This window comes from Amphibalanus amphitrite, unplaced genomic scaffold, assembly GCF_019059575.1.
Source record: "Amphibalanus amphitrite isolate SeventyFive unplaced genomic scaffold, NRLGWU_Aamphi_draft 002528F_arrow, whole genome shotgun sequence".
NCBI lineage: Eukaryota > Metazoa > Arthropoda > Thecostraca > Balanomorpha > Balanidae > Amphibalanus > Amphibalanus amphitrite.
Window position 1 is genome coordinate 1 of NW_024883950.1, and position 23,977 is coordinate 23,977.

Below are 23,977 nucleotides of genomic sequence, written 5' to 3' on the forward strand. Positions count from 1 at the left end.
CAACCACGTGGTCCGACTCGCCGTCGACCGGACGGCACAGCTATTGATTGATGCAGAGGGATGGGGAGAGAGAGAGAGAGAGAGAGAGGGGAGAGAGGAGAGGGAGAGAGAGAGAGAGGAGAGAGAGAGAGGAGAGAGGAGAGAGAGAGGAGGAGAGAGAGGAGAGAGAGAGGAGAGAGAGAGAGAAGAGAGAGGAGAGAGAGAGGAGAGAGAGAGAGAGAGAGAGAGAGTGAGAGAGAGAGGAGAGAGAGAGAGAGAGAGAGAGGAGAGAGGAGGAGGTGTGCCCAACGATCCTCTCTAGTGAAAAGCAGGAGCCGATCCATTGCGTGGAGAGAAGGAAAGTTTATGATACATCAAGAGAAGCCAAACCCCGAAACCGTGCTGCCTGGTCTGGTTGACTGCAGTCTGCAGCTGATAATAACAACGGAGCTCGAAGACCAAGGATAACTCAAATCCATGTATGTTACGTGTAGCCGACAGCCCGCTGGGCAGACATTGGAGCCGTGGGCTGACAAGACGTATCCCAAAATAAAAACGAGTAAAAGGTTTTATATTACTCGACCAGAGGTCTATGACCCGGCCCAATATAGCTTGGCTTGCGTCACGTCCAAACCAAAACCTGCTGATTGTGCTTGGTAGCACCATGCCAACCAGCCAGCGTTGTCAGGAGACCAGGGACGTAGCACAGGGATGACCTGCGTGAGCTCGCTATAAACAAAAGCATACCTGACCAGCCAGACCCAGACCAGGTAAAATCAGGCCGGGTAAGGTCAAATTGAGGTCAGGCAAAGCAAGGCTATTGGACCGGTGCAGGGCAGTCCCGTCTCTGCCAGGCAAAGACTGCAGACCAGAGGTGCAGACGAGACAGACAGACAGACAGACCAAATGAAATCAGACCAGGCCAGGTCAGTGTTCCTGAGAGGTGCGACCGTCCAGACCCCTCTCGTCATCACGGCAGGCGGTGTAGGCGCCGCTCTGTGGTGTAATCGATCCCAACTACCCCAATACCCCACTCACGGCTGCGCGGGCTCGTTCTTGATGTAGTCAATGACTCGCTGTATGAGCGTTCGGGAACCTGGTTGCAGGCGTGGAGTCAGGCCTACAGAGGACAGATTAGCATGGGCTTTGAGTCGATAAAATAGAGTTAACATGTAACTCAACCTTCTCGGCTTGCCTTAGCTCAGCTCGCTCAGCTTAGACTGCTCATCTCAAATAAGCTCACCTCGACTCGATTAGTTCATAGGTATTCAGCCATCGTATGCATGCAGCTTTCGAGACCTGGCTACAAAAAACGAGCGTAGCGGGGCTTTGGATTTTTCCTTCCAATTAGTGACTGCTTTCGATAGACAAGTGCAAATACAGCAGACAAAACGTCGATATGCGCAACTAGCCATTTTTTCATGGATTTTTATCATTGCATACTGATTACTCATCCCCGTGGCCTGCGTGCCTGACTGCGCATATTAATGTATCAATAGACACTGTCGCTGATTAATTTTTTATGGCTACTGTAATCTATTGCAATTGCTCTAGAAATAAATATTCATAGTTACGTGTAACAAAAGCAAAAACAGACAAGAGTTAAACAAGTAGCACTGAAGGCTCCCAGGTAAGGTATCTGGAGTCTGCGGCTACATATAGCGCGGGCAGCAGCCATTTGAGCCGCGTCTCGCCGACAGGCCACGTGACCTGCTGACGTCACGCGGCTCGAATATAGCCACCTGTGCCGTGATTGAGAGAATCCCGCTCAGTGATTGGCTGCTGCTCCCCGAGTGACTGACGTCACACAGGCCTCGTCTAACGAAGCATTAACGACTTATCAGCGTCGCTGGAGGCGTTGTCATGACAACCAAATAGACCCAGACACTGATGCAAGCCTGCCACAGAGAAACATCCATTGCCTTTTCTCAAGATAGGCCAAACGGGGCGGCCACAAGGAACTAATTACCTACACTTCAATTCCTTGAACAGACGCGCTATTTTTGGAAGGCAGTCAACAACAAACTAACACCCGATCGTCTAGAACCTTCCTTTCAAACGGATCGCAGATAAGCTTGCATTCAAAGTTTTATGTGTCAACCAGCCCCGCCAGATATCTCGTCTCGGTGTCCCTGACATCTCCTGACGTCTGACCTGACATCAGGGCAGACCTCGGCCCTGACCCGGATAGACCCTCCCCTGACCGGGATAAAACGCCCCGACCCCCTGACCTCCCATGACCAGGACACTGACGCTCTCCTGACCAGCACAGACCCGAAAGACCGACCCCCTTTGGCCAGCACAGACCCTACGGACCCTCCCTTGACCAATGCAAAACCTCCCCTGATCGGAACAGACCCTCCCCTGACCGGAACAGACCTTCCCCTGACCTTCCTAGTCTCTGTGGTCTATGTCACTGACCGGAGGTATGGACGGGACGCGGCAGCTCCTGACTGACTGTGCCGGTCCCCGTCAGGCCGAGAGAGAACGGGTCCTGCTCCTGAGCCGTGCCCGGTCGTGGGGACACGTTGGAGTTGATGGAATCCTCGTCATCACTGGTGGCCGCGGGCTTCATCACCAGGGCGTGCAGTGCAGCGAAACCCCTGTTGGTGAGATGGGGACAGTGGTGGCATTGGTGACGTGACAAAGTTATTTTCAGATTAGCAGCGATGACGGGTAAGAGAAGGTTGGAATCGGTGTCAGTTGATGGTACAAACGTTGAATGGTGAGGTGAAATACAAAATTAGAGGGTCAGGCGTCCATGAATCTAGACAGCTCGAAGCTCCAGCCTCCAACACACCTCTGTTAGATAGGACACTTGTGGGAATGTCAGCGAGGCAGAATGACAAAGATTATTTGACCAGACGTGGCCACCCTCGACAAACGACTGGCACGCATTTGTACGGGGCTCTAGAACTCTGAGAATGGACCCGGTAGACTCAGCGAAACTCCTGTCTCTTGGTACATTTAAAACGCCCAACGCGTATCAGTAAGCTGTTGTGCCATCTCGGGGCTTTGTTCGCGAGCCGGTTGAACAACAGATCAGATGCAGCTGCTGAGTTTAACTCGCTGCAGCACAGAACGACTCAGATGAAGGGCGTTATTTGCACCGGAGACACTGTTCCTAATTACCAGAGGCTCGCCAACTCTGCGACACAAACGCGGCACAAGATTAACCAATTAGTTCACGGTGTTCGCATGAAATGGCACGGGTAAATACCACCTATCCAAATGGAGTCAGTAGCTCGGTCGCCGGGTTAACACAGGATGGCAGAACATGACACCGATAATTGACTATTGATTGGATATAATTTAACTATTAGGCACAGTCCTAGCACTTTACGTCTTTCTCTTCTTTATGTTCCCAATTTTTGGATTCCTATCCAGCAGCCCGACCGATCTTTTAATTCTCGGTTGATCAATGAATAAAACTCGATGAAGCAGCCGGGCTATTGTCTTGTCCTCTTTGCATTTTGAGTTATTGCAAAATTTTCAACGAGAAAAAAACGTATTGATCGACACACTTGCCAATCATCCAATCATTTTTTCCCTTTAATTCTCGATACGACAGAGTTGAAGTAGGGGAGAGTGGGGCAAAGCGGCCACCCTAACGTTTCTAACGATGCCGACGCTTGATTTTTAAACTTGGAAAGATTCTTTCTATACCAATGTGATCCCTATTAAATTGTCTTTTATTCCAACTGCGTTTCATTTCCAAAGGCGTTCACATATGGGAGATATTGTCAAAACTTTAAACCTATAGCATATTGGCCACTTTGCCCCATCCCTGAGGCAAAGCGGCCACTGGCGACTTCTCAAGTCCCGATATGAGAAACAGAATAGTTGCCTCATGCACGACTAGGGTATTTGATGGTGACAAGGTTTAAGGGAAGATAGATGTTTACTTTCTTATCTTGCCACCTATTGCTAAACAAAGAAAGAATTTTCTTGGAAAAACATTTAATTGCATAATTTGGTAACTCATGTAACCGAAAAGTGGCCAAGATGAATGCATGACGACACATTTGAATATAAATAATGTTTTTATCCAGATGGAAACAACTTATGGCCAATTGGGGGCTGGCCACTTTGCCCCGGCCGCTTTGCCCCGCGCATACCGTCCGAGACAAAATTATTCCAGCTCAGCTATTAGTGGGGTAAAAAGCATTAAAATTGGTAGAAGGCATGTACGATAACCACGCAATGCATGGACAAAAACGCTTATGAAAATTCCAAACGGTTATGGAATAAAATAACATTTAAAAATTGTAAACATAATTGGTAACCTGGCAAGAAATGCTTTTCCGTGCTTCACAGAACAATGGCGATGGGCCTGAAACCCCGGTCTGGCTCATTCGAACGACCGCAAAGAGAAGTATAATTGGAAATCATAAATTGGAACTGACGCCAGCTGTGGAGGGCTAAAACGATGGATGGCCGCTTTGCCCCGGGTGGCCGCTTTGCCCCACTCTCCCCTACTCGACTTACTTACTTCATTCTGGTTTTACATGATGGATTATATCCGCTTACGTAGCCTTGGAGCACTCCTACTATATAGCGGCAGACGGCCTGACAAACCGGATTAAAAACAAAGCAAAATTTAAACCAAGACTGAAAATTAACCACAAATAATTGGCTAAAGAAGCAAGCGCTCTAATATATTGGCTGTTACTCACAATTCAACGAACTGAAAATAGGTAGTAACATAAATATGATAAAGACATTGGCATAACACAACACATTATTAAACACATTGGCATAAAAAAAACATAAAACCGACGCCAATAACCGGGGAAAATTGTTGGACTCGCATTGCGCGTCCCCCAACTGACCCGTTCTGCTGTGCGCCGGAGCCGTCGGAGGCCGGGTCCGGGTGGGCCGAGTTGTCCAGGCCGTTGATGCCCGCCGTGTTCAGGTTCCCGTTGGTGTGAGCCGGGCTGGAATCGGTCGACATGGGCACCTGCGGATCCACATCGTGATCCGACTCGTCGTCCGACTTTAGACCCGGGTTCCGATCGGACATTTGCTCGGACTGCAGGCTGCGGTCGGCCTGGTCGGACCTCTGGTCGAAATGGTCTGACCGCTGGTCGGCCTGGTCTGACCTCTGGTCGGCCTGGTCGGACCTCTGATCGAAATGGTCGGACCTCTGGTCGAAATGGTCGGATCGCTGGTCGATCTGGTCGAGTTGTGAGTCCTGAGCTCGATCAGCCTGCTCCTGATCCACGGCCGCAGTCGGAGTTCCCTGTGGAATAGATCCGTGAGAACGGCTTGCGGAACACCGGGAATATCAAACTGGGGGTTTAAGTTTAAAGGGAGAGTTGGGGTGGAGTTTATAGACTCAGTAACTGTGCCTCCATGTTCTTACAGGAAAGCTATATGAGCATTCAAGCATACAGACTAGATAGCTGCACAGCTGATCAGTGAACTCTATTTCAAGCCTAGATCCGGCCTGCCGCCTGACTGATCACCCAAAGGCTTCAACGTACAATAACTACAGAGGTCAAATCAACTCACGGTCTATCGCAGTGAATGCCTGGGGTTCTATCCCAGAAATATGGCCTGCCAGTTGTGTATGTACCAGGAAATTTCCACAGGGTTGTTCCTAGCCCTCAGGTAGCTCAGCGCTCCTAACTGCTTCCCACTTAGTCGCGGGCGGCGGGGTTGAGACGAAGTTCTTCGAATCGCCTCGAGCTGGGCCGAGGAACTGACGGATGGAGTTACAAGTCCGGTGGCTGAACTGATACCTGGAACTTCACAGTCCAAACGCCAGATGGACACGACTGACGGCTAGTCTGTCTGAGAACGGAAGGATATAGAAATGTTTTTCGAAATCACCAGGACAGCTAGCTCGCTCCCTCACCTCCGCCCGGGTCGGGTTTCCGTCCGAGTTGTGCGACTCCAGAGAGCTGTCATCTCGAGACTGTCCATCCGACGCCGGGGGCTGTACGGCCGACCTGTCCTCCGACGGTTGTGGCGCACCCGAGCCCGTCTGTTCCTCCTCCGATGAATCAGCCGTCTGAGCAGCGATACAGACCAGGGAGTTGAAGGGTAGAAGGGGATTACACAGAGAATGACGTGAAGAGAGAGCATCATCCGGTACCTTATATGCTATCTCAACTGATCGGTGGATTCATACCTTATCTGAACTAGTTATGCGCCATCTGATTGACACAGCATTGCGAGTTAATACAGTCACCTAGGCCACAAGCAGTAACACACATCAGTCATCAAGGCAGTCAAGTTGCACGAAAAAAGCATGATGAGGTAAATCAAAACACATGGTTGGCACTTTTCGCACCATCCCCGTTGTCACCAGGGTATATAGAACAACGTTGTCACAAACCCACCTTATCTGCCGTACCGCCGGCAGCGGCGTTGGCCGCCCTGGTCCGACTCATGATGGCGGCCACCCTGCTCCGTCGCTCTTTCCTCTCCTGCTCCTCCCTCTGCAGTTTCTCGGCGGCGGCGATCCTGGCGCGCTCGGCCTCTCGTCGCGCCTCCTCCTCCTCCTGCTCTCTCTGCTGCCGCTGCCGCTCTTCTTCCTCGCGGCGACGCTCCTCCTCAGCACGGCGCTCCTCGGCCTCCTGACCGGGCACACCGACACCGCAGAGGTCAATAGAGGTCAACAGAGGTCAACAACGGTCACCAGAGGTCAACGGTCACCACCTGTATCAATAGAGATCAGCAGAGACAAGCAGAGGTAAACAAAGAGGTCAGCACAGGTCACCAGATGCCGCCTGAGGTCAGCAGGGATTAGGTACCAAGGGTCGCTGGAGGCCAGCAGGAGTCACATGAGGTCATTAGGGGTTCTCAGAGGTCAGTAAAGGTCAACAGAATTCATAAGAGGTCGGAGACCTCTGACTGACCTCTGAATGCGCTAACCTCCCCTAACGAGAGGTCAGCACACCTGGGAATGTTAGAACGTTGCAGCGGGACATGGTGTGGCTGCTGAAAAAACGGCGAACTGTGGAAAACCACATGATTGTTGTGTCAAATCAGGATAAAGTTAACAGCCAAACGGAAGTTCGATGAGGAGTCATGCATTGCTACATTGATATATCACTTTCCTCGTGTGCCGTCCAGTAAACCACACGAGGACATTGTCCGTATGATATCCAATGCAATTGCCATACCAATGTTCGATTCCGAAGCTCCTAGTAAGACCCACCTGAATGGCTTTCTGGAGCCGCTCCTGCTCGGCGCGGGCCGCCTCCTCCATCAGCAGCTCCTCCTGACGGAGCCGCTCCTGCTCCTGCCGCTCCTCCTCCTCCCTCCTCAGTCGCTCCTGCTCTGCCTGCCGCTCGGCCTCCTCTCGTACTCTGCGCCTCTTCTCGGCCAGGGCGGCCCGGGCGGCGGCCTCGCTGTCGTAGCCCGCCTTACGGCTCGTCGTTCTGCCGTCTGCGCAGTCGGAGAGGAGACACATGGTAATGAGTTAATGCGAGGAGACTCGAGACAACGGGACATTCGGGAATCGTGCTGGGTGAAGAATAAAAGTCGATCGAATTTACCGTCCTAAACGAGCGAGACCAGCACAAAAGCGGAGCGTACCGTTAAAATTCATTTTTAGGAGAATATCGAAAGCTTCAACATTTTTATGGGACTATTTATGAAACGTAGCGAGGCTGTTCGACGGCTTATATTCCATGAAAACTGCTTACCGGCCTGCTCTGTCTGCTCTGACTCCGCTGTAACCTCCGGCTGCGATGTGACGGCCGGCGGCTCAGTGCTGCCACCTCGCGGATGCCCGGTGCTGCCCTCTGCACTACTGCTGGACGGCGCTGGACTGGACCTGGGCTCTGAGCCTCCGGACTCTGAGGTCGGCTGCAGGCCGGTCCGTGATTCCGGCTGGGGTGTGCTCGACTTGGACCGCTGCTTCTGTGGGAAATCACCAAAGGAAGGAGCGTTATACCTTGGCACCCATCTCACATGCAGCTTAATCGCTGGCGATTACATGTTGCTTAAAATTCAGCGGTGTGACCGTTTTTGCTACATTCCGCATCAGGTTGATACATCAAGAGTGACAAAAACATCGTCACTTCTTTGCATGCAACTGACCCAGCATGCACCACTGAGTGTACCTGGTGAGTGTTTAGAGCTCGCTAGTGTCTGACCTTTTTGCGGGCGTCATCGGCCTTGACCTGAGCGGGAGTACGCCGTGGAGAGGACACTGCTGCGGCGGCTGGCCGGCGGGCCTCACTGGTGGGGGCGCTGGCGGGCAGAGGGCGACGAGGAGTGGACGAGCTGCCGCTGCGACTCGAGCCCCGGCCTGGAGAGGTGGGGGTAGGGTCAACGGGGGCGTCAGATGAGCAGGGTATAAAGAGACGTGGGCAGGCGTAACAGACTCGTCATCCACAGCTGTCCACTGCCCAAAAACATACCGATAATCACTGACTTCTCTTGTCCAATGCCTTAACAGAGCGACATAGCCACTCCTGTCTCGATGACATCATTTCTGTCCTTTGTCCACTGTCCTCAACACAGCACCATAACGACTCTGCGCCAAACTCTCATATTCCACATACCCCTGTGTTTTGCCCGACTCCCACATACTCCCCTGTCTTTTGCCCAACTCCCACATGAGCCACACACGCCTCTACCCAACGCTCCCAAAAGAACGACAGCCGATAGACTACCCCAATCCACCTCCTTCCCTCTACCCCACCTTCAGCCGTGTGCTGTGTGCCGGGCTCGGAGCCATGCCGCGGTGTGGGCAGACCGGCGATACTGGAAGGCCGCGGTTTGCGCCCGCCGCTCCTGGGCCGCAGGGGTGACGGCCGCGCTCCACCGGCCGCTGCCGCCGGCCCGGCCTGCTGGGACTGGGCCGAGGGAGGTCGGGAGCCGGCTGGAGCGCCGGCCACGATACCTGAGGGCGGCTCAGGTCAGTATATACAGGGGATAGGGTACGCGAGGGGCTAATGTTTATCAAAATTAGTACGGGCTGGGGCTGGATCTGTGGGTACAAGAGGGACTGGTGTACAGGGAACACTATCGGTAAAAGACTGGTGTATAGTCGGTACAATTATTAGGGACTCACGAGCAAGGAACAATGTCGACACGGCCACGGGACACGTTTAATAAGGGACATCAATGCGGTATAATCTGATAGGGTTGAGATGCTGGAGATATTTGTCGAACAACACAACACCTACCCTTACCCTTGGGCCGTTTTCTCCTCACTAATGCGGCACAGAATAACACCCGCATCTCAGACATAAGCACAATTATACGGTGACACATCGCACATTACTATATCTAACCACAGTCTAAGCATCTAAACTAAAACTATGGTGACGACCGATAGAAATGTAACGGTGGATCTTCAATGCACCGAGATATTATGTTTGCTGAGGTATTTGTTTCATCAGGATAGACATCAGTGTATTAGTACAACTTTTGATGTTGCATTATAATGTGATTTGAGCGACATCAAGCATTAGGCTGGCGAGTACTGTGCCTCGGCCAGGAAAAGAGTAACGTTCGTGGGAACGATATAGCTGAGCTCAGGCCGGCTCCGTGAATAAAGCGGCATGGGTGGAGTTTCCCTTATCGTGCATACACCACACGTTAAGCGAGTTGGTTACATGGAATTGAGGCCGTTCAGTACCCAAACGTCTGCTTTTCCTTGATATAATTAAATGGCTGGGCCCATTGAATCAAGTTTGTGGCTATGAAACAATTGATTTGGCAAAGCTCTACCCATGCTTTCTGATGTTGGTTAATAAGTTTAAATTCATGCATATCGAATCTACCATTTATTTAGAGCGTTAGAAATTAGGGCTAGGCATGCTCGTTGCTCATGCTCCAGCAAGCGCAGAAGTCAGTAGTGAAAGAGGCGCAAAGGGAGGCAGGCACATACGTTTTAACCACTGAGATAGGTTGGTTAGACTGGGCCAGCAGAGACGTTAGAGCGGCGAGTCGGGACTCCGTTTACCTGATGGGTACGCGGTGCCGCGAGGTGGTGCAGAGAGTGCCTGAGTGTCTCCTCTGAGGTCCAGTGCAGCGCACAGAGTGACTTGACGCCTTACCTCGGGCTGGCCACACCGAGACTGAGATAATTAAACCGACTCGGGGCTTACTGCTCGAATACAATGCATACGCAAACATACGAGCCAAAATGGCAGTCGGATACTGCCGTTAAGTCTGCTGTGACAAAAGTTGCGGTATGCTTGCCAGTTGAGGGGACACCAAGCCGTTTACGTAAAAGCACTTAGGGGACGTCTCTTGGGCCTAGCTCATGGGAAAGACGGTCAACTTTTGTTAAAGCCGGTTCGATGAATGGTGTGCACGGAACGACCAAATACTGCGCTTTCATAACCTTCATAAGATATCTTATTCACGGGCATTCCGATGGAGATTAGGAACAACCAATAAAGCGCTTCATTTCACAATCCAAAGTGTCCTTAAATAAATTTTTACTTCCGCGATTCACTTCGGATTCCTAAGACATAAGGTGGTATCACAATAAGATACCACCTCTCTAGTATTATACATTTCATATCACCCCTCACATCCCTGACCCCCCCCCCCTCCCCAGGTGCGCCCCTGACGTGTGTCTGTGTCGCTCCGCGGGTCGGTCCGCCACCTACCTGGCTGGTGCGTGGGCGACTGTCGGGCGGCTCGTCTCAGCAGGGTGGCTCGCGTAGGTCGCGGCGCCGCCACCGGTCCCAGGTGCCACATGCTCTGCCACTGACGGCCGGCGGCCGGCGCCGGCGACACATGCAGCAGGTCAGGGCGGCTGGCCAGCGGCCGCCGCGGCCGCGACAGCACGTCCAGCCGGCTCAGAGAGACCGCTTTACCTGGCGAGCGGTGTCGCGCCGGCGGCGGGTCCCGGAACGAGTGGCCAGGCGGCGCGGTCGGCGTCAGGTCGGACCGGTGCCGCCGGGCGGACGGCTCCTCTGCGGACGGAGACACAGCGCTGAGAGATGGTACGGGTACGGCCGGAGGTGGTACGGGTACGGCCAGAGACATAAGCGAGATATAATATAGCACTGCGGAAGACAACATGACACTTGGGAGACAACAAACACTGGAAGACAACATAGCACTGGGAGGCAATACGGTGATGGCAAATGGCACAGCGGTCGAGTAGGTATGTGACATCGAATGTAAGTCCTTCGATAGGAGACAACTTATGGCACATCAGTCAGAGTTACCTCATCACAATAATCGAAAATAAATGTAAACACATGAAAAGAACATAGGTGTTGGTTTAGGTATACGACACGTTCAAAGCTATATTCATCTGCTGTCAGTAGGCGAGACGTCATTTGTGGTAGGTATAGCTTACTCAGTGTAGAATTTGACGCAGCATCGATGGATTTTCTTCGTCCTGAGCAGCGTGTTGGAATGGAATGGGCAGGCTTATTAGTGTTTTTTTTTTTCATCGCCACCACCAGTCGGTAGTTATTGAAAACATGTGACCCAGTCGAAGCTGCATTCATCATTTCGAATGTGTTGCCCACAACGATTCAGACTAAGTCGGTGTAAAGACAGTGGATAAAGTCCACGCAGAGCGGAAATAAAAAGAAAGCCAGACAAATGACGATAAGTGAAGTTATCAGGCGATGGCCCAGATGAGCTGCTACGCATGGGAAAATGTACAAGAAAAAAATGTGTAGATTGCAAGAATCGAGTACATGCGATGTCATGTGCCTACACCATTAAATAACCTTAAGCGACAACAAAAGCCCAGGAAACCCATGAAAGTCAACGAAATGGAAAAGTGCCGGCAAAGTGCGATGGAAAAACAAGCGCAATATTCCAACAATATTCCAAATACCCTTACAATCGAAATCCTACGTTCCGTGTAGAAATAAAAAAAACTCAACAAACGTAAGCGATGAGGCAGGCACTTGCGGAGAAAATCGGTCGCATCGGCAATGCATCACGAATCAAACGAAATCCAGTGAAGCCAACTAAACATGACGAAAATCTCGCTTTCCAACAAAGGAGAAACCAAACGAACAGGCCCACGAAACGAAGAAACAACGCTCCGAACCGAACAGACTACCGAGCAGGGGCGAGCGCCCCGTCGACCAGCCAGGCAATCCTCACACAGGAGCTCACAGTCGCCCACTGCCGCTGGGGAGTCACAGCGGCCCATCCGGCGGAGGTGCTGGACTGTGAGCCCACTCACCGGCTCTACCGGAGCGCGCTCCGAGGGGACTGGGGTACCGGGGCGGCGGTGCGCGGCCGGCGGGGCTCCGTCCGCCGTCCGTCAGGTCCGACATCGAAGACGAGGCCCGCCGGTGCTCGGAGCGCAGCGCTGAAAACGTGCCGACCCATGGACTCTGAACACCGGCTCCAGCAAGGCGCAGGCTCGACCGGAGGGGAGGGGCGGACTCTCGAGGGAACGGAGAGATTTCGGCGTTTAGCGCGGACCAGTTCAGCGAACGAACGAATAAAAGGCCATTGAAGACCTAAAAGAGACCACCCAGGATATACTTATCCGGGACAAATCTGACCAGTCCGGGCTCTTAAATGAGAGCCAAACAGGCCTTACCTCCATTACCTTTAACACCGTTGATGTTTGTCACAGACTTAGAAGGTGAGTATACGTAAAGGGTACAGTAAGGAAGCTTATTTGGTCTTGTAGGAACAACAGCTATTTAGGCGAAGTAAGTTACGTCTCAAGCGGAAAGCCAGTCCAGCAGCAACATAGCTATATACGCACACAGTGGAAGATGTAGCTTCTAAGCTTTGTTTCTCTCGAACAACATTTACATAGAGGCAGATGGTTATTGTGACAACAAAACATGCAATTTGCAATATCGTTACTGTCTCATAAAGGCATTTACAAGTTACTTACGTAAGTGCATATATGCAGCACATAAACGTCTCGTGCAGGTAGGAACTACATGCCTATACATACATTTATTTATGCATGAACAACTGACAGACAAATAGTCCCATGCTGAGCTAATAAAGAGAGCTCTGGTCAGACAGAGATGGACTTTCCATACCGCTGCCACAGAACAGTCTCTCTCCATCCCGTCTGTGTGGTTCCGACAGCCGCAGTGAAGTGTGGTGCAAGCTGTGTCCGTGAGAAGGCGTGCTGCCGGCCTGTCTGCGGTGGCCAGCAGTGGGAGCAGAGCGGTGAGAACAGAGCGGTGAGAGCGTGCTCACCCCGTGCGGACAGAGCGGATGCTGATGCGGCGGCGGACGGCAGCAGCAGCGGCAGCGGAGACGAGCCGGCGTGGCCGGACGGCGACGCCTTACCGTCGATCGGTGTGCGCTGACCGGCCGCGTCGAGCTGAGAGCTGGACGTACATCTGGGGGTCAGATGGGAGCACGGGGTGACCGGCGAGGCGGGCCGACTCCAGAACTCGATGTACCTACCGACACCGACCCCCGGTCAGCATACGACAGGAGCAGGAGCCGTCAGTCAGTCGGTCAGTCGTGAGCCACGGGCCAATCCAGCATAACATCATGGACGGAGTGCTGATAAAGAAATCAACACGGCGTAAATAAATGAAACGCTTTCATTAAAAGGAAACCATGAAGTAGCATATCAAGACAGTGGCCAAATGATGCATACCTATAAATTGGTAATATTGGCTCATTGCTGTGCATCAGGAACGGACACAACGAAGCATAACGGGCAATCACAACAAATGGAGAGCGTCACGTCATGTCTACAAAATGACGTTCTTACGGTGATCAAATCGGTCATGCCTAAATTATCGCTAATTCGGCGAAAAGAAGCGCAAAGCCAATACACTTGCACATCCATTCACTTTTAAGTTACGAACATCGCCAAATAAAACAAACACCACCGCCCACTGCTGTTTCACTTATATAAAGGCCGTGAAAGTGCAAGAATATAAAGCGCGATGGCATCGGTAGGCAGGCGGGGCGCTACAAAATCAGACTCCCTCACCGCTCCGTTTCCCTCAATGGCTGCAAATGTCAGACTAGCGACGGGACACACTGGCGGATGTAAACTGCACGTTGTTCATAAATCACCACAATGTGTGACAAATTTTGTCAGTGCATGCAGTGGAACGAAACACAAAGCCATCGACTTTTAATTTGAATGGTATCTCAGCTGCCTTTTCGAATTGTTGCATGTCGATGATTAAACTTACAATATAGTTAGATGTAGGTAGGGAGATACACAAGAATGCCCAAGTGTCAAGAATGCCCAAGTGTCATCAGTGTCTCTTTCAGGTGATTAAACTCACAATATAAATTTAGTTATTTTAGTTAGATGTACTGTTATTTAGCTAGATGTAGTGTAGTTAGATGTTTTAGTTAGATATAGGTAGCGAGATACACAAGAAGGCCCAAGGCGACATCAGTGTCTCTTTCAGACACCGACGCTCAGCATTGCAGCCATAAGCTGCCGAGCTGAACTAGCCCGCAATTCTAATGGAACGATCTGTGCTGTGCCCATACCTGCCTAGCCGAACTGACTAGCGTCCCATATCTGCCTAGCCGAGCTGACCTATAGGTAGGCTCCATATCGCTCGAATTGAGCCGATTTGCGTCCACATGAATTAACCCGCATCCCATGTGAATTGACCAGCGTCCCATGTGCACTGATCTGCGTCCCCTGTGCACTGACCTGCACCCTAATGAACTGACCTGCGTCCCAGTTCAACTGACCTGCGCCCCATGTCTGCCGAGTTCTCCCAGCGGGGTGATGAGCTGCCGAACGCCAGCAGAATCTGACTGCTCTGGTGGAGGCGGCGGTTCTCCCTCCAGGCATCCCTGTCGGGGACGGGCCCGGCACGTGCCATCGGACTGGCCGTCACACGAAGATCCTGGTCGTCCTGAGAGCAGAGCAGGTAGCCGGGTCAGTGGGGTCAGATCGGGGCGAGGGGTAAACGAACAGCCTGAGATACAGTGTTTTCACAGGAGAACACTTGTTTTATGTCTCGAGAATGGGGTGCACAGTTGGAAAGGAAGTTGCTCTCAGATCTCACCCGTGTGTCGAGCTCCTCGCGGCTGCGTCCGAGTCTCTCCCCGTTGGGACGGGATCGTCGAGCTCTGGGCTCCCTCTCGCCGAACGAGAGACCAGCCGAGCCGGCGGCGGCCGCACCATCTGCGGGGCGGAGACACGGGATCGGTCAGAGTCGTACCTCACGGCACCGCCGGCACTGCGGCCGTCCCGCCGGTGGGGAGACCGGTGCTGCGGCCGCAGCGTCGCGCACCGTCACGCCCGCCACCGCCGTGACGGACCGCTGGAGCGGGCGGAAGGCGCGCCGTCACCCCGTCACGAGAACGCGGCGCCGGACTCGCGGCACACGAGACACAGACGGTACCGAGGGTACACGGCAAACGAGGCACGCATAGTATGTCGCATACGGAACAGATGGGGCACCAATCACCGAATCAGGCAGGAACTTCTGTATGCACGAGAGCTGCAATATCTTCTTGGAGTTGCAGTTTTAATATACCTACCCTTCGATAACATTGAAAGTAAGAGACAATAATGCGCTACCATGGCACATGCAGTTAGTTTTGCAGAATGTTTATCACCTGTTGAAATAGCTGCACCATGCAGACCTATCCCCAATCTCCCTTATTCATTTTAATTTATCCCGCCTGATGATAACCGACAGCTGTCCATCCAGCTTTCGTGCTTTTTGTTTTCAGCGCCTTCGGCCGCTGCATTTCGTGCTGATGAGTTTTTCCCGTCTGCCCGGGCTCGGACGGCAGTCGGTACGGACAAAGGCGCGAGACGAGCTGCCTCTCACGCACAGGGCGAGGCCCGAGCGCCGAGCACTGACTGGCCAGTGTCCGTCTTCTGCCAGTCTGCTCCAGTTAGAGTCAGCCACCACCCGCTGAGCAGGCCTTGGCCCACTGTCCTGGAACCGCGCGCCACCCCTCCTCCTCCCGCAAATCACCCACAAAAAGTCCCAGATGTGGACATAGACACTTCCCAGAAATGCCCGTTCGACAATGCAAAAAAAAAATGTGAGCCATCAAGGACAACGCTTAGGGCGCAAGCTTCCCTTACTCTAATCGGTACAACGATCTGATGTGATCTGATGTAACACGGATGATCTTACCCCAACAGGGCATCGGTTGACTCAGGAGTCAGGCGCCATGCCTACAACACGTGCACGACTTTAAACACACGAACATGGCATGCAGCTGAGACAGGTTGATCGCGGGATGTCCCGTGATTGGCTACCCAGCTGTTAGTGGACTCCCGGCACAGCTGTAGCCTGTAGTTTGAACAGCCATAGGCGTAGGAACAGGGGGGGCCAGGTGGGCAAGTGCCCACCCACTTTTCGAGGTGGGGGGGCCAACCATGTGTTTTGGCCCACCCACTTTTTACTCGAGGCCCCTTGTCTCGATTTGAGAGGACGTCGTCACCTTCCAGAATAAACAAACTCGGTAAAAATAAGTTCCACGAATCCCCACGCACGGACTCTCAAGGGGCAGTGATGGATCCAAGGAGGCCCTCTGTACAGTCTGTCTTAAAAGTACCGCGCAAAGTGACGGTGGATCCATCAAGCCTGACTGAGGTAGGGCCTGCTATTATTTGAAAGTCACCGAACCAATTGACCTAGGGAATGGACGAGGATGTGAATTGCTTCAGTGACTCAAATTTAGTAGGCCCTTCCTCGGTCAGGCATGATGGATCCACCGTCACTTTGCGCGGTACTTTTAAGACAGACTGTACATACTTGTCAGTCGAAGCCCCTGAGACTGATGGCCTGAGAGACCCTAGTGGATCTGAGGAGGCCCCAATATCCACACTGGTCTGGGGAGGCCCCTGACACTGGCGGTCTGGGAGGCCCCTCTATCCATACTAGTCAGAGGTCTGAGACTGGTGGTCTGGGAGGCCCCTCCATCCACACTAGTCAGAATAGGCCCCTGACACTGGCGGTCTAGCCGAGGCCCCCTACCCTCACTAGTCAGAGGAGGCCCCTCTATCCTCAATAGTCAGAAGAGGCCCCTGAGACTGCTGGTCTGGGAGGCCTATCCATCCATCTACACTGTAGTCAGAGGAGGCCCCTGAGACTGATGACCTGAGAGGCCCTTATAATCACACCAGGCAGAAGAGGCCCATGAGACTGATTGACTGAGAGGCCCTTCTATTCATACTGGCCACAGGAGACCCCCAAAACTTTCGGTCTGGGAGGTCCCTCAATCCGGCACCAGTCAGAAGAGTCCCCTGAGACTGATGGCCTGGGAAGCCCTTATATTCACACTAGGCAGAGGAGGCCCCTGAGACTGATGGTATGAGAGGCCCTCATATTCACACCAGTCAGAAGAGGCCCCCGAGGCTGATGGCTGTGAGGCCCTTCTGTTCATATAACTGGCCACTGGAGGCCCCTGAAACCGATGGTCTGGAAGGGCCCTCTATCCACACTAGTCAGAAGAGGCCCCTGAGACCGATGGTCTGAGAGGCTCTTATATTCATACTGGCCACGAGAGGCCCCTGAGACTGGTAGTCAGAGAGGTCCACTCCTAATGAATCTAAGGGGGCCCTCTATCCACATTTACACTTCTCTAGGGAGGCCCCCGAGACTGATGGTCTGAGAGGCCCTTTTATTCATACTGTCCACAGGAGCCCCCAGAGATTAATGGTCTGATAGGCTCTTCCATTTATGCTAACCAGAGGAGGCCCCTAGGATTGATGGTCTAACAGGTCCTTCTATTTATACTAGCCAGAGGAGGCCCATGAGACTGATGGTCTGAGAGGCCCTTCTATTCAAACTAGGCAGATGAGGCCCCTGAGAATGATAGTCCGAAGAGCCATGCGGCGGCAACTGACCGTGGCCATATTTCGGCTCGGTAGGGCCCCACAGAGCTCATGAGAGCACCTCAAGGGCTCCTAAGTAGACAGGCTTATCCCCACAAGGGTGGCATAAGGGCTTCTGAAGGCTCCTTGTAGGCATCTAAGGGCCCTTTCCGGCCTCTAGCGGCTCCACCCGCCTGTGATGGCTCCCCACCAGTGTTTATGAGCGCCACACAGCGGCGCCTTTGAGGGTCATACTAGTGTCTCCTAGGGCCCTATATCGGTGGCTCTCGGGGCCCCACACCGGCGCCTCTGTGGGCCACCACACCTGTGCATCTCAAGGCTCTACAGGTACAGGTCTCGCGGGTTTTAGCGGTAGGTTTTGCACCTAGAAAATTTAGTGTACTTCAGGCTATATCTTCGTCGTCTTAAGCTTTTAAGTGTTGAAGATGCGATCGACTTGTTGGGTAACAAGCCGGCCATGACCGTGTAAAATGGTTTCATCGTAGATCGATTAGTTTCTGAGATATAACCGGAAATGTAAAAGTGCAAAACCTAACGCTTAATCTCGCGAGACCTGTACATCTGAAGGACCCACACCGACACCTCTGAGGGCCCCACACCAGTGTCTCGGAGCTCTGAAGGCCCCACACCGGTGACTCTGAGGACTCACCGGCTCCTGAGAGCACCATGTTGATGTCTAACGGCTCCACAAGGCCACTGAAGGCACCACACAAGCTCTCACTGAGCTCTAATGTCCATGTACCTATCGGCCTCTGAGGGATTTAAGCAAGCGCATTCATAGCTCCACACCAGCAATTGTAAGGGCTTCACACTGAAGTATCTGAGGGTTCCACACCGGTGTCTCTAAGGGCCACATACCGGCATCTCTGAGGGCCCCATACCGGCGTTTCCGAGGGTCCACATCTGGCGGGCACCCATCAGCGACTGAAGGTCCCACACTGTCGACTCCGAGAGCCCCATCTGCGTCTGGCAGCACCATGCCGTCTCTAATAAGAACCACAGCGGCTCCTCCGTACGAAAGATGGGCGTCTGCATGCCAAAGGGGAGCGGTTCGGAGACAGAAGGGCACCTACGTGCAATAGAGGGGCGCCTATGAAGCCCATATGCGAAACAGGGGCGGTTCTGAGGCCTACATATATGGGCGTCCACATGCAATAGAGGTCTGCAAGACTGCAACTGATCAATGCCATGGGGGTGCATTCATAAGAAACAGGGGCGCCGGCATGGCAAAGAGAGGCGCCTTCAAGTGTCCATAAAAGAGAGACGCCTATGATAAGCACACATTGTATGCGACAACGGGGACAACGACAACGGACTGTGGGACATATAGGGATGTCTCTGATGACTATACATAGGGCGCTTATATGCCAAAGAGGGCGCCTATGAAGCTAATGGGGGCACCTGGGAAACGAGGAAGACATTTGTGTAAGGGTTTTCAGGGGTCATGCGCCGTTTGCGGCATATATTCTAAAAAAAAAATCGGAGGGGGAATAAGTTTTAAAAATGGTGCGGACTTTCCGCACTGTTCGCTTAAGCGGTTACGCCCTTGGGTACATCTGCCCGATCTCAGAAGCTAGATTTGGAGGTCATACTTGAAAGCAGCCAGCAGGACGAGGCAAAAGTTGGAGGCCCCTGAAAATAGGAGGCCCCCTGGAAAAGGAGGCCCCTTGACAGGGTGGCCCGCCCACTTTTCATGACGTTCCTACGCCCGTGTGAACAGCAATCGATAGCTGGTCGAGGGAAGTTGACAGGATCGATAGCAGCCGTTCTTAGCATCAGCCGAACTGAGTCAGCGTAGCGCTAAAACGAGCGGGTAGAGGATTCAAACAACAGAGGCGTTCCAAGCGCCACAGAACTTCACAAGCGTATGAAACATGGGCTGACACTTTGTAAAGGAAAGGCTCATGGTTAATGCCAAGAGCAAGTTGTTAAGTAAGCAGACATTATTGTTACCGTTATTGACCCTAATGAGTAATGAGTCACATAAAGGCACATACAGCGATCCAGAAATAAACAACCACAAACATGCTCAACGATACTACGAACGGACGGAGACGGGACAAGACAAAGCCATCTGGAATTCAGCTCCTGGACCATGCGCCTGCTGTCTCTGCAGCTACCTGGACTGGTCGTCTGTTCCTCGAGGGGTATCTCATTCTCACGTGACCCGCACAGGGCGTCGGACACATTACGGCTGGTTCGCTGGTGGTACAACACATCTGTAGAGAGGGGCACGGTCAGAGCACTGGTCGTAACAAACGTCTGGAGAGAGCGAAAAGGCAAAAGGACACAGAACGACACGTCTGCATAGGGAGCGGACGATCACTCTGGTGGTGGTGGAACACGTAAGAAAAGGACGGCCGACAGGGTAAGGTCAGGCAGGAGCTGTTGCCGGATCGTTTCTACGACTCGAGTGTCAAAGCAGGAGACGAACTGAAGAAAGTCGGCATCAACAGACCCGCACACAATTGCGCAACTAAACGACCACACAGACATCACTTGCAATATTTTGCCGACCACTCTCCACGTTACATAAGCGAGCACGAAAGCCAGCAGTGGGCCGTTCTCGCGTGGCTTTCCCAGCTGGACCGCAGTTTAGCGTCGGCGCCCATCGACCAGTGCCGTGCCACGCCCCGGGTGGACCGACCGGCCACCCTGGCCGGGGTGCCGGGCGGCGCCGACGGCTCTCGATCTATTGACCTCGCTGACCTGGGTGGTCCGGAGTCGGACCCTGACCGAGGCGGACGGCCGCGCGTAAACATGGACGGCGACGAGCTCGGAGCAATCGGTCAGCACTCGAGAGGATGGGGAGACCATGAATAATCGGTCTCTGTTTGTTGGCTTGTTTGCGAATGTCTGCCTGGCCATTCGCGTGCTGACATTCTCTTTCTGTAAATTAAGCTAACATTGAAGGAGTTTCTCTCATTGTCTGTGCGCACTTCCAGCTACAGCACCGGTCGAGTTCCTCGTCGCAATTCTCTACAATTGGTTGTGGGTGTCGAGCACGACCACCGGCATACGTCGCCGTTCTCTGTCTCCGCGTAATTCCCTCACAAACTTTAACCAATCAACAGTCCTTGGTGCACCCTGGACGGCCACCGATCCCCGTCTGCCGTTCGGGGCTCTGCACAGCAGACAGTGCGGGGTGCTGCTGCAGCGCGCCTCTCTGCAGGCGACCTAAAGGACCCCTGGAGCCGATTGCACACCCCAGACCAGCCAGCCCGCCGCAGTATGTAGGCAATCACCCCACTCCACCCCAGTCGGTCCCAACGGCGTGCAAGGCCAGCATACTAAACGGACTCGCGAGCGACGTTGGTCGAACTCGCCACTGTTTTAAAACCCAATGAACGTTTAAAAATCAATCCATTTTCAGGATTAACCCAGAGAGGGCCTATTGTTGATAGCTGCAATTCGATTGAACATAATCGATCTCCGCTTAAATTTGAGCATAATTCAAAAATTACCAAATTAATGTAAAAGTTAAAACCTTTAATTGATGCAATCGACATTGACATGGGACATCGACGTCGCGACCTTCATCCAAGGAATGCCACTCTCTGGTCACACAGTCTGAACACTAAGCACAGAGTGCAAGGGTTGTGAAACATCGTGACTGTCTTGCTGAGTCTAATTGGCGTCACGGACGGAGCAGGGTTGGCCTCAGCCACATACCAGACCGGCAGTGGGCAGAACGCCGGCGTGGCGCCCGTCGGCCAGTCTGGGACTCCGTGAAGGTCACCCTAAGTCTGAGTCACCGCCGTCCGGTGACGTCACAGTGATGACGTCATTGGACCGACCGGCCACCGAGAGCTGTGGGTCACAGCCAGGCACTTTCCAGGGGTGGTGGGCGGGGTTGGGCTGAATTGCCTTAGTTTGTGATCGATCCCGATTCTGACATCAGCCCGGTCTGCAGGATGTAATAGTTCCGATTTCATCAAATGATCGTTATCGATCGGAAGAGGAGTCTGGATGCTGACCGAAATCGTGCTAGTCTGATTATCCGTTGGACAGTCTGACTGTCTACTACAGCGGCTGCCGGTCTGGCAGTCGCCTGGTATGACAGGCACCTGACTGGGGTGGCAGCCGGACGCCATCTGCTGTTAGATCACCCGGGGCTCGTCCCGCGACTCGATGTGTTGACGCAGCACCAATGGAGGTCTCCCGGCGCGGACCACCCACGATAGTCGGTCGCAGCTGGGCGACTGCCAACGTGGCGTCCCAAAAACTGTGTGTGGAGCCAAAGTACGACATCCCAAAACTCTGACAAAGCAGGAGCATGATGGCGTCATGTGTCACGTCAGAAAACCTCCCGAACGTCGGCTTCCACCGAGAACCTTCTAGGAACGTCTCAGGTTGACACTGAGACCCGGATTGGATGCTCGGTCCCCACTTCAGAAAGGTGAGACCGGCGGCCGCGGGCCGCGGCAGCCGGGCGGTAAGTTCCGTCCCTGTCGGTGTCCCGGCCGGTCGCGGCGGCTCTGAGCCGTCCGTCAGACCCGGTGTCCAAGGCTGTGACAATGCCGCGCGGGGCTGTCACCGGCGGCGCGCCTCGCGGCCGAACCGTTACGTTTTCCGGCGCCGCGGTGCCCGTGCGAAGTCCAGCTCAGCGCGACGGAGCGGAGCGGCGCGCGTCTCGTGCTGGGCTGGCCAGGCCGGGCGCGGCCGCGCCGGCTGTCACCGCCGCCTGCTGCAATCCGGCGCGGCTGGGACACGAACCGCAGCCCCGTGCCACGCCCCACCGCCGTGCGCGAGCGAGGGGAGGCCGGCGGCGTGGCGGCGCGCGGCACAGGTGCGCCGTGAACGGTGTCAGCTGCCAGCCGTCCGTCCTCCGCCGCGGGCTCACCGACCCCAGCACACCGCCCCACACCGCCCCGCCCCGCCGCGCACCGCACCGCACCCGACCGGCGCCGGTCGCCGGATCCGGCGGCTGCTATAAACAAGCCATCCCGTCGCCGCCGTCTGAACGGCTGAACGGGGCGGGGCCGGACGGGGTCGCAGCAGCGCTGCAGCTACCGAGCGCGACGCCAGCGCAGCTGACCCCCGCCACGGTCCGCGGGTGGGCGGCGGGGCACGGCCGCATCGCGAGCGGCAGCTCCGCTGGGCCGCCGCGCCGCTCTCTCACGAGGCCGTCGCCGCCGTCTCAGCAGCTGCCGCGGAGGAGGGCGGTGACCGCGCGGCTGTCTGAGGAGTGTTGACGGCACCGGCTGCTGCGAGCCCGTCCACCGCCGCGGAGACGCGGTTGAGGTGTCTGGATTCCACCGCCGTGGCCGCAGCGCACGTCTGCAGTCACTGGGGTGTGGTTGCTGCATCTGGCCGTCGTTCCGTGATCGAGAACGGCTCGATCGGAACAGTGAATGGTTTGGGGGCGGCTCGATTCGATTTCTGAGCCATCACATCGAACTGTTTTCCCTGAAGAAACATGTACTTACCTAACGAGATTAATCGCTCTTTAACCACGAGTTTCGTCGACATACATATCAAAAATTCAAATAACATCATTGACAGCACGCTTCACTATAAACATTGTCTTTCGCTAAAAGATATCGTATCAGTTCGATCGATCGATCTGATGCGAGCATTAGCCCATGAATAAGCAATAAACGCGAAACGTCGGGCAAAAACCTCAATTTTTAAACAATAGCTTTAGTCTTAGTTTAAAACAAATGAATAATAATTAATTTAAGGAAGGTAAAGTTTGTTCAAGTTTGGCGGCCAGCTTCGTTCAAGTTGCTAGACTTGACATGAAGTCTGTATTGGTAATGGATGCATTAATTCACCCGGGCCAAACAGACACTCAAATGTGTTTTGTTGCAAACTTGAGGCTGAGGTCTAGCTCAAACCTGCGGCAAGGTTGCACATAGGATTTTTTTTGCAAAGTAGTGTCATAACGTTGTATCGAACGGCAAATGACGGACGTTGTTGTTGACTTCAGTCCACTGTTTTCGATGGAAATTGAAACGCAACATGCTATCCTTCGACTAGGACGCACTAAACGAGACTATACCACCAGGCACCAGCACTAGCACCCCCTCATCCATCACTCATATACCCACACTGACCCGCAGCGGTCAGCCCCAACGGGGTACTCCCACCGGGGTCAGACCACGCCCCGCCCACCGGGGTCAGACCACGCCCCGTCCACCGGGGTCAGACCACGCCCTGTCCGCAAACTCACACTGGGCAGTCCGCTCAGCGGACATGGCTGTCGGCAACTCTGCACGCCGGCCTGGACGTCCACCGATCTCCGACACCGACAGACACCGTGACACACACCGC

The 23,977-nt window shown here is 53.6% G+C and overlaps 1 protein-coding gene across 1 annotated transcript; it reads right to left on the reverse strand.

Annotated features, from left to right (window-relative positions):
• Positions 1 to 1,017: 1,017 nt before the first annotated feature.
• LOC122377113 (neurofilament heavy polypeptide-like) lies at positions 1,018 to 23,977 on the reverse strand (the record flags this gene model as incomplete). The annotated part of the gene is made up of 15 exons (XM_043357081.1): positions 23,877 to 23,977; positions 19,822 to 19,920; positions 14,907 to 15,025; positions 14,587 to 14,753; positions 13,105 to 13,250; positions 10,566 to 10,874; positions 8,642 to 8,842; positions 8,091 to 8,245; positions 7,638 to 7,854; positions 7,148 to 7,377; positions 6,327 to 6,563; positions 5,840 to 5,995; positions 4,812 to 5,221; positions 2,401 to 2,582; positions 1,018 to 1,075 (listed from the first exon to the last, which is right to left on the reverse strand). Coding segments are annotated over exons 1-15 (2,711 nt in total), but the record flags the coding sequence as incomplete, so codon positions are not given.